This window comes from Phyllobates terribilis, unplaced genomic scaffold (genome assembly GCF_046119375.1).
Source record: "Phyllobates terribilis strain yellow unplaced genomic scaffold, ASM4611937v1 Scaffold_9__5_contigs__length_417890890, whole genome shotgun sequence".
In the NCBI taxonomy this organism is placed as follows: Eukaryota; Metazoa; Chordata; class Amphibia; order Anura; family Dendrobatidae; genus Phyllobates; species Phyllobates terribilis.
Window position 1 is genome coordinate 22,790,899 of NW_027362769.1, and position 11,542 is coordinate 22,802,440.

The window sequence follows — 11,542 nt, forward strand, 5'->3', positions numbered from 1 at the left end:
CCAGAGTTTCATTACGTTTCCTTCACATGGTTCCCCGTCTGGCTTTCTCTGTATCGAAGGGATTAAGGCACACTCCTCAGTGCCTAGTTCGGGCCAAAGGCCCCGGACTTTACAGGAATATCCGCAGGAAATTTGGTACAACCTCATGCTGCTATAGCGATTTATACCCCACGTGCCTCCAGCCCACTGCAGCTTGAACTTGATCTTGACATGAACTTAACACTTACTCTAACTCACTAAACCAAGAAATGATTCCCCTTACTTGACCTTGACCCCGGGTTCGTCCCAAACATTTAACTGTATCCTGCAACACTATTCCTATATCTTATATACTAATACGCCATCCACTGCGTATCTGTTATAATTTTCCTATCAATCACTATCTAAGTACAAGCCTATATTCATTACATTCCCTACCACTGAGCTGAGTGTACAAGAGTTACCTTAGGTGTTACCTTGCAGTACCCACACAGCAGCATCAGTATTACGACAATGTACATTAATTACGTTACACTCTAATTATTTTACAATAAAACGCAATGAAATTGCATGTCAATATTCACACTACACAAATTGTTGTCTTCAGGGGCAGGTATACGGCAGTCTGTCACACCATTACATACCTCCCCTCTTTAAACAAGGTCTTCCTCAAAACCTGCAAGACAACAATGCATACCTAAAATGCATAAAATACACTTTCGCATTAAATTCACATAAAATGTAACGCTCCTTCCAGCCAAGGTCAAAAAGTGACTTTCTGATCGTCAACCTTGACCTCGGTCCCACTAGGTTGGGACCCTGAAACACAAAGTCTGAGTTCTTTTAAAAATACCGGACATTTGGCCCATACAAAAAAAACCTTACTCAACCCTGTAAAAAAAGAAATAAAAAAGTATGCCAGAATTGCTGCTTTTTGGTTATTGTCCCTCTGGAAAAATGGAATAAAAAGCTATTTAAAAAATACACATTCCAAAATTAACAAAACTTCCTCTTTGAGCTCTGTTGTGACAGACAGCAGTTTACAATCACATATTGGGACCAACATATAAAGTAAAAAAATGATTTTTTCATTATTCCAATTGTTATTAATTCTATAGTACACCTGTAGGTTCAATATGCTCACTATACCCCTTACTATATATCTTGAGGAGTATAGTATCCAACCTTGGGTCAACTTCAAGCATTTCAAATGTTTCGGCACCTCAAAGCCTCCACAAACCTAAACTAGTGCCTGGAAATATCTCAATGAACGGTATCCCTTAATTTCTGATCCCTTTTTTTAAAGTCAGCTGTAATGTATAGCTACATAGGATATTTTTCTAAAAACTGTAGGACCGAAGAAACATATTGAGTCGTATGTTTGTTTTTCTGCTGTGTTAAAAAAAACAATGATTGAATATCTTAAAAAATGAAACTTTTTACAATTTCATCTCTTTGCTTTGAAAATTTTAATGAGTTGATTTCCTAAATGTTGTTTTAAATACATTTAGGGTTGTCATTTTTTTAAAACTTACAAGTGTAGAATTTCCACAAAGCTACAATAGGTGTTATACTTATGAGCCTTATATATTTTATTTTATTATGTAATCTTTTTTTCATGGAGAGGTAACCTAAGCTACTGTCAGTCTTCAGAGCCAGATCTTTCTGTTTGTTCTTGTTAACTTATATTCATGTAAAACACAACCTAGAATCTCCCTTTAGAAAGCCTGATAACTTGACAAAAACATTTGAACCATACTGAAAAGAATGTTGTGTAGGTACATAATGGGTACAAAACAGAACTGTTCAGTCCTTTTATTAGTTAAATGTTCTTCATTATGTGACCTTTGAAATGTATATAAAGGACACTAACCGCTTGTATTTGTTTGTACTGAGGGCTAATCCATGTTACATCTTGTGTAACACATTGGTGAAGGTAAAATGTTAAGTGAGACATTTTAGTTGTGCTCAAATAGTGAAATTTAGATTATGTACTATTTCAGATAATGTATTTTTAAAAATATAGTTTATAACTGATTTTTATAGTACAGAATATTGTAATATATAGATGGATAACTCATTTTTCTTTTTATTCTGCTTAAAATTCTCAAATGGGAATTGTTTTTTTAATGGAGAGGACTGAGAATAAAATGATATTATTCAACTGGTAACTATTTGATCACCTTTTAAATACATTAAATGTGTAATTTTAATTATAAAATATCCACACCTGAATACATAAAAACTTATTTTTTTTGGTATGCTCTTACTGAAATTTTCTTAAAATTATTTTGTTGCAGAACTGCTCCAAAATCCGCAACCAAGAAAATCAAAGAGTATTTGAAGTAGTTTTGGATGTGGATTCTAGAGTGGATCTGCTTAAACATCCACATAAAAACCTCCTGTGAAAATACCTATAGTCAGTGATGCCATTGAAACATTGCTCAAATTTATGCAACAAAATTGGAGCTTTTGTCATAGAAAATAAAGAACTGACCTCTAACTTGCTGAAGCAGATTCTGTATATACTTTAACCATTGAGATATGGAGCCTAAAATTAGTGCTAAACCCATAATGAAACTCAGGTAAAAGTGGATTTCTTACACAGATTTCCCTTCAGATCTGGGTTGGATTTCATTTTCTCTTCATCTGGTTATATGACTGTAGCTGTAGATTACAGTACCTGTTTCATGACACAACTTCAAAGATAAAAATTGAAATTTTATAAATATAGTAGCTTTAATTTTGATACAATACTGGTATTGCACTCTACAACAGTGGTTGACAAAATAGCTAAAATAATAGTGTCTCAGAGATAACAGAACATTAAATAATTTGTCTTTTTTTGTAGATGCAAATAATTTTGTATGAAGGGAAACATTTTCAAGGTGACTTCTATGAATGTGGAAAAGATTGTCCTAATTTGAAATTATATATCAGTCAATGCAACTCTGTACGTGTCATAAAAGGATGTTGGATGATATATGAACGCACCAATTTTAAAGGGTATCAGTATTTTCTAACACGAGGAGAGTATTCAAATTTTCATGATTGGATGGGATTTAATAATTCCATCAGATCTTGTATGGCTATTCCACAAGTAAGTGTCTTTTTTTTTCTGATATTTCTTTCACATAAGAGTGAAGTGATGAAACCCCTCAGTAACAATTAGTTATTCTCGGTACTTTATAGTTTACAAAAGGAGCATGAAAATTGAAGTATAATAACTTATTCTCTCATGCCTAGCATTCAAATTTCTGCATAGAAAAACAAATAGATGTTTTTAATAGGATATAGGCTCTGTAAATAAAAGTGCAAATTCAATTTAAATCCTTTGAAGACAATATTACATCTTGTGAAGACTCAATTCCTCCACTATCTTCTTCAAGTCTTCTATAGGATACAGGTCCTCAATTACCTCCACCTCATTTTTCTTGGAATGGTCAGTGGAAGTACTGTCCCTACCTTTCCTCTTCCTTTGTATGGTAACTTCAGAGACAACAGGGTGATAATTCTCCAGGGAAAAGACTACAACAGTGGTTGGAGTGACGGTTAGCACCGCTGTAAGAGAAAAGGGAGGCTGGGTATAGCATGGAGCCAGTGACTAAGTAAGGCAAATATAGAGAAGTTAAAGTTGATAGCCTTAGTGAGGGTGGTGGGTGGTCTTGAGACTCAGAGTGGAAAAAGCCTGAGCGCACAAACAAGGCTAGAGACAAAGGCTGGGGAATAGGTTGCAGCAGGAGAGAAAGATGTTCACTTACTCTCATTCTTGTTGTCCGCTGGCGCTAGTGCAGGCTTTGCACCTGGCAGCCACTGATGCATATGCTTTAACTCTCTGTGAAATGTCCTTGTAGATGTGGGAAGCCTGCTAATAGAGGTTGGAAGTAATCTTTCTAGAACGTTCTTAGATTTGTTTCTTGCCGCACAACAAATCCTGAAGGGGAACTCTTTACCGTTGTTAATATTATGCTCCTTTTTGTGGCATTTCCTGCAGATCTGCATCATGTCTTGGTAATAAATAAGTCCTGATGAGTTTTCCAAAGAAAATGTTTAGGCCAGGTGTTGAAGTCTAGCTTCTGATAACAGATCCTGGTGTAAGCGGACTATGGCAAACCACTTGCTAGTCCAAAAGCCGTTGCCATTTAAGATGTGGGTAGAAATGTTCATTATAGTGTTACACTGTTTTAGGAAAATGGTGATATTTTTGCCCAGGATGCATGGTTTCCACATGGACACTGTAACCATCATCTCTTTCCGCTGTATACAGCAGTTAACCACAAAGAAAAGAATGAGTCCTAGTTTACTTCTTTCACTACTTCTTAGTATCACTTCCATTAGACATACATGTAATGTAAAACATACCAGCTATAAATTACTGGATGCTCAGCATTTCAGCCTTGAAAAATTCTTGTTTCAGGAGTATCTTCTGACCCAACACATTGGGACTCATGTCCTGCATTCTTTTAGTCAACCTCCTTCAGCTTGAGGACAACTGTCGGCCTCATTGATGGTTCCAATGACGGGAAGATCTGGACAGAGTAGAGCCCTGGAGAGTGTCTTGAAAGGTTCTGTTTTGATCTTGTACTACTCCATGTAGGGTCTTTTTGGAGTCATTGTGTTTTTCTTGAAGTACAGGAAGATCTTTAGCTAACATCTTTGTAATGAAAATCCTCTATGAAGCTTTGCGGTGTTGGGAAGTATTTCGAAAGTTTCTTCATGGGGACAAGCTGCAGAAATAAAACAATGTAGAAATGTTATTAGAGATTGGTTGGTCTTTATCCAATAATGGGTGGAATGGATTTGAATGCCTGTATCAAATAGCAGCACTGTACTGAAGCTGAATCAATGACTTTTAAGGGTTAAATATAAGCGGTGCCAAAATTACCTGTGCTGACAAGCCAGGGTAGACAAAGCAACTTTCCTCACCCTGCGAGAACCGTCGCTAATGATTATATTATCTCAACTGCCAGACAACTATCTCTAGATTGCACTGTTTCAGAATTTTTCATTGGTACAAAGTATGATACTGGTTTGTTAGATAAGATGTTTGGATGCAATTATTGGAAGGGTCTGGTACTCCTTGATGGGATATTGCATAAATTACTTATATGAGGTGTCTTTTAGATAATTATTTATACAAATAGTTATGCAAATTAGCTATTTTCTTAAAAGAAGAAAGCAGTCTAATGTCACATATAAGTTGCTAAATTAAAAACTCTTGATAAATGACTAGAAATAGCCAAATAAATGCAAGTCAATACTGTAGCTTGCCTGCCATAATTCTCAGTTGACATTTAATTTTCAATGTTTTTTTAACTTCATTCTTTCATTATAGTATAGCGGATCTTACAGACTGAGACTCTATGAAAGAAATAATTTTGGGGGCAAAATGCTGGAAGCAATGGACGATTGTCCTTCAGTTTCTGATTGTTTTGACCATCATGACATCCAGTCCTGCAATGTATTTGATGGCTACTGGATTTTCTATGAGCTTCCACATTACAAGGGTCGTCAATATTGTCTAAGACCAGGAGAGTACAGAAGATTTACCGATTGGGGTGCTCCGAATGCTAGGGTTGGATCCTTCAAGCAAATAACTGAATTTTCTTAATTCAATAAAATAGTTTTCAAATACATCTTCTTTCTTTATTTGTGGCACACTTTGTATTGCAATTTTTCAAAATTATTTCAGTTTAACCTCGTATAATAACATCTGTGATCACGAATCAAGGGAAACACTGAAGAGAATGTATATCTTATTCAAATTTCTAAGGACAAGAGAGAGGCTGAAAAAATAGCAGCACTCATCACTGGTAACTTAAAATGGCATCTTTATTGAGTGAACATACACAATGTAGACCTAAGACCTAATTCTGGATTACTTCAAACATTGTTCACTATTGAGTTTAATTGTCATGTTAATTTCTGCAGATCAATTTGATAGTAACCATTTTAAGTTTTTCTGATGTATTTTATTACTTTTACACACACACAAAAAAAATAGTTTTTTTTTTGGAGGGGGGGGGGTAAATAGGAGTTTATGTTCTTCACGAGCCATAACTTTTTCGTTTTCCATATAAGGATTTTTATGAGGGTTTTTTTTTTGTAGGACATACTTTTTTTTTTCATTGATGCAGTTTCTGTGTGCATCTGACTTGATCACTTTTTATGTCATTTTTTTGCGAGGCTATATGAGGAAAAGACAATCATTTTTTTTACATTTTGCTACTTTTGCACAAGAAAATAACTTAATGAAAACAGTTTTTCTTCATATTCTAAGAGCCATAACTTTTTTTTTTTTCAGAGTCATAGAATTTAATTTTTAAGACAAGTAGAACTCTATGATCTCTTTTTATTTCATTTTTTTGTGATGTTTTTAAGGTACCTTTATATTTTTCCAGATAAACCCATTTTTTTAGTCAGAAAAATGGCATTTTGGAGGATAGTGATTTTATTTTTCTTTCTTTTTACAATACTTGTTAGTACCCCAAAGTGACTCGAACATGTAATCCTATGATTGTACAGGTAATACACTAATCTACTTACTGTATATAGTACAATGTAAAACAATATCCTGTCAGTGTTAGCCTCTACCTGCATTTGATTGGCTGTGGTGTATGGCGCACCCAAAGGCCTTTGCTAGAGCAACCCATCAGCCCCCCACAATCACACTGAGAGGCCTGCTGGTGGGCTTAAAGAAGGTGCAATCTCCTGTCAAAATCTATATATGTTGCTGTCTCCATTGACAGCAGCATATGAGTGATTAAACTTCTAGAATCAGTGAGAATGCTGATCCTCGCAGTTACAGAACAGCGGTGTATATCAGTCAGGCTCTTGCAGCTGATTGCATCAGTACAAAAGCTGCATTGCACGGTCAATCTGACACATACAGTATATTCGTAATGAAGCATGAAGTAACGTGCCTATGACAGATACAGTACCTTGAAAAAGTGTTCATACTCTGTGAACTTTTCTACATTCTTTCACATTACACCCACAAACCTAAATATTTTAATTTTTTGCGATATACCGACACAAAGTAGCAAGTATTTGGGAAGTGTAAAGGAAATGATACATGATTTTCCAAATATTATAAAAATATAAATCTGAAAATTGTGATGTGCATTTATATTCAGCCCCCCCTGAGTCAATATTTTGCAGGACCACCTTTCGCTGCAATTACTGCTGCAAGTATTTTGGGGTATGTCTCTACCAACATTGCACATCTAGAGGCTGAAATTTTTGCTCATTCTTCTTCGCAAACTTCTTTGTAAATGTTTTTCCCAGCAATATGCGCTCCTGAAGGATGATGATGGAACTTGATATTCGCATTCAAAGATAATTTTTATTTCAAACTAAAATACTTTTATTTCAAACTAAAATACTAAACTAAATTAGTTTGAAATAAAAATTATCTTTGAATCCGAATATCAGTTTCCATCATCATTCTTCAGGAGCGCATATGGCTGGGAAAAACATTTACAAAGTGGTATCGCCCATGAAAGCACTGTCCAGTGCTCTTATCAGCTCCCAAATTTTTGCAGAAAACTGAATGGAAAGAGGAATGGAGTGATCCACTGATTGGATCTACATGCAGAACCTCAAGACACCAAATAGGTGAGTGGATTTATACTGAGTATATACCCTTGGAATCCAACTACTACACTTAGAAGCCAGACACAGTGCACCACACCTATCTGTGTGACTGGCATCCTATATAAGCTGCATTTATGTGCATTGTTAATACTACACAGCCACTCACATATCTGCCAATTCATGGAGGGGGTGGCTATTGCAACAGTATTTTTCACCTGTGTAGCACCTGCCTTTATCATGGGGGTCTGCCGCATCCTGCCTGTGCTTTGGTAATCTGACCTGGTGTTGGTAAGGCTGTTTTTTTCTGTGATGTTTTAGTGAATTTTTGTTCTTTTCTGTGAGCTGTTTTTAAACACATGAATATGCTTGCATCTAAAGCATTCAATTGTGGCTTTGGCAGCATGTTTAGGGTTGTTGTCATACTGAAAGGTGAGCCTATGCCCCAGTCTCAAGTCTTTTGCAGATTCTAATAGGTTTTCCTCTAGGATTTCCCTGCATTTAGCTCCATGTACTTTCCTATAAACTCTGACCAGTTTCCTTGTCCCTGCTGACGAAAAGCCTCCAAACAACATGATGCTGCCACCACCATGTTTGATGATGGAGATGGTGTTTTCAGGATGATGTGCAATGTTAGTTTTCTGCTACACATAGAACTTTGCATTTAGCCCAAAAAGTTCTACTTTGGTCTCATCTGAGCAGAGCACCTTCTTCCACATGCTAGCTGTGTCCCCTAAAAAATAAACATCACCACTTTTGCTTGAGCTAAATTGAGAGTGCAGTGAATAATTCCTTGACTGTTAAAGAGTAGTTAGTATACAACTGTCATCATATACAGTACAGACCAAAAGTTTGGACACACCTTCTCATTTAAAGATTTTTCTGTATTTTCATGACTATGAAAATTGTACATTCACACTGAAGGCATCAAAACTATGAATTAACACATGTGGAATTATATACTTAACAAAAAAGTGAGAAACAACTGAAAATATGTCTTATATTCTAGTTTCTTCAAAGTAGCCACCTTTCGCTTTGATGACTGCTTTGCACACTCTTGGCATTCTCTTGATGAGCTTCAAGAGGTAGTCACCGGAAATGGTTTTCGCTTCACAGGTGTGCCCTGTCAGGTTTAATAAGTGGGATTTCTTGCCCTATAAATGGGATTGGGACCATCAGTTGTGTTGTGCAGAAGTCAGGTGGATACACAGCTGATAGTCCTACTGAATAGACTGTTAGAATTTGTATTATGGCAAGAAAAAAGCAGCTAAGTTAAGAAAAACGAGTGGCCATCATTACTTTAAGAAATGAAGGTCAGTCAGTGTGAAAAATTGGGAAGACTTTGAAAGTGTCCCCAAGTGCAGTTGCAAAAACCATCAAGCACTACAAAGAAACTGGCTCAAATGAGGACCGCCCCAGGAAAGGAAGACCGAGAGTCACCTCTGCTTTAGACCAGTGGAAATCTGTGCTTTGGTCTGATGAGTCCAAATTTGAGATCTTTGGTTCCAAACACCGTGTCTCTGTGCGACGCAGAAAAGGTGAATGGATTGACTCTACATGCCTGGTTCCCACCGTGAAGCATGGAGGAGGAGGTGTGATAGTGTGGGGGTGATTTGCTGGTGACACTGTTGGTGACATTATTCAAAATTGAAGGCATATTGAACCAGCATGGCAACCACAACATCTTGCAGCGGCATGCTATTCCATCCGGTTTGCGTTTAGCTGGACCATCATTTATTTTTCAACAGGACAATAACCCCAAACACACTTCCATACTGTGTAAGGGCTATGTCACCAAGAAGGAGAGTGATGGGGTGCTACGCCAGATGACCTGGCCTCCACAGTCACCAGACCTGAACCCAATCGAGATGGTTTGGGCTGAGCTGGACCGCAGAGTGAAGGCAAAAGGGCCAACAAGTGCTAAGCATCTCTGGGAACGCCTTCAAGATTGTTGAAACACCATTTCTGGTGACTACCTCTTGAAGCTCATCAAGAGAATGCCAAGAGTGTGCAAAGCAGTCTTCAAAGCAAAAGGTGGCTACTTTGAAGAACCTAGAATATAAGACATATTTTCAGTTGTTTCTCAGTTTTTTGTTAAGTATATAATTCCACATGTGTTAATTCATAGTTTTGATGCCTTCAGTATGAATGTACAATTTTCAGAGTCATGAAAATACAGAAAAATCTTTAAATGAGAAGGTGTGTCCAAACTTTTGGTCTGTACTGTACATTGATTATGATTAACCCCATGTAAAGTTTAGCTGTTCTATTAGGAATTTATTCACATTTTCTTAGTTGCCTTTTAAAACTAAAGCCAAGGTCTATAAACAGTTTACAACACAGCAAATATATCTCATTGTTAAAAGTTGCCAGTCAGGAGAAGGATACAAAATTGTTTCGAAAGGCTTTAGATATACCATGGAAAACTGTAAAAATAGTCATTAAGAAGTGGCTTAAATTTGGCACAGCAGTGACGCTGCCTAGAACTGGATGTCCCTCAAAAATTGATGAAAAGACAAGAAAAAAATGTTTCCAGGAAGCTGCCAAAAGACTTTCAGCAAGATTAAAGAATTGAGAGGGCTTTCTGGCAAGTATTGGTGATCTCACCCGGAAGAAGGCTCTGGCGCCAAAACGCACGGAGGGGATCCTGGCATCATATTATTTGCTCTGGTAAAACAATCTACTTTGGCTTACTATGTACTTATGTGTATCCTGTGGGTAGTGTTTATCTACTTCATGCCCTTGTTGGGAGTTTGTCCTTATATAGGTCACTAATAGAGATGAGCGTTGTTCTACTCGAACTGTTCGCCAATCTCAAATTCGAGCTGTTTTGGGCGGTGTTCGAGCCGGTCGGCGAACACGAACAATTTGAGAAAAATTCGGCTGTTCGAGGTTATGTTCGATAACTGTTCGTGCACCAAAATCATAACTGGATTTTTTCTCAGTAATGATGAAAATTAATGTTAATACGCAGTTTGAGTGTACAGCGGGGCGGGGGGAGGGGCAGGGGATGGATCTCTGCAGGAACAATGAAGATCTCCATTTTTTTTTCTCTTTCCCGCATTTGCAGTGGGGAGGTGCAATCTGTCAGCCTATCAGCAGCGCACACACGGAGCGAAGTGCTTTTTTTCACACAAGCAAGGGCATGTATGATTGGCAGTGTATGTCACATGTCCTTGCCCTATAAGACCAAGCCATTTTCCCCGTCGCCACCATTTTCTCACTGCTGCAGCTGCGTGTTAGACGGCACCGCTGTTGCTGTGTGCGCTATACCTTGTTAATTTCAAGCCAATTTTCGCACAAATATACAGATAGCTTGGGAGTAGGGAATAGTTGTGATTGCAGTCCTTTTAAGGACTAGGTTACAGCATTTCCTACGACTTTTATCAGGCAGGTCTGTGCTCTTAAATAGATAGATTGTGGGAGTAAAGACTAATTGTAATTGGAGTCCTTTTCAGGACTAGGTTACATCAGTTCCTATCAGTTTTTGCCAGGCAGGTCTGTGCCAGTGCTGTGCAAGTTTTTTTCACAGCATTTGGCTGAATCTAGCAAAGCTAATCCTTTTTGGCCTATTGCAGAGTGTGTTAGTCAGTGGAGTAGCCTATCTGTGTTGCAAGATATACCACCTGTGTATAGAATACCAATTTTTTTACTGCACCTAGTGAAGTAAAATCTTTTGGGCATAGCATCATTCTATTAGTCCATCTATACTGACCTCCATCAGGTTGCAAACTGAATATAATTTTTTTCTGCATCTAGCTCTGAAAAAATATTTGGGCTTCTAGCGGTGTGTGGGACTTGGTCTATTAGTCCATCTATACTGACCTCCATCAGGTTGCAAATTAAAAATAATTTTTTTCTGCATCTAGCTCTGAAAAAATATTTGGGCTTCTAGCAGTGTGTGGGACTTGGTCTATTAGTCCATCTATACTGACCTCCATCAGGTTGCAAATTAAAAATAATTTTTTTC

The 11,542-nt window shown here is 37.3% G+C and overlaps 1 protein-coding gene across 1 annotated transcript; it reads left to right on the forward strand.

Annotated features, from left to right (window-relative positions):
* Window positions 1-2,830: 2,830 nt before the first annotated feature.
* Window positions 2,831-5,590, forward strand: LOC141160792 (gamma-crystallin M2-like). Its single transcript, XM_073645577.1, has 2 exons — window positions 2,831-3,079; window positions 5,315-5,590. Exons 1-2 carry the CDS (start codon window positions 2,831-2,833, stop codon window positions 5,588-5,590), a joined length of 525 nt encoding a protein of 174 aa, XP_073501678.1.
* Window positions 5,591-11,542: the final 5,952 nt, after the last annotated feature.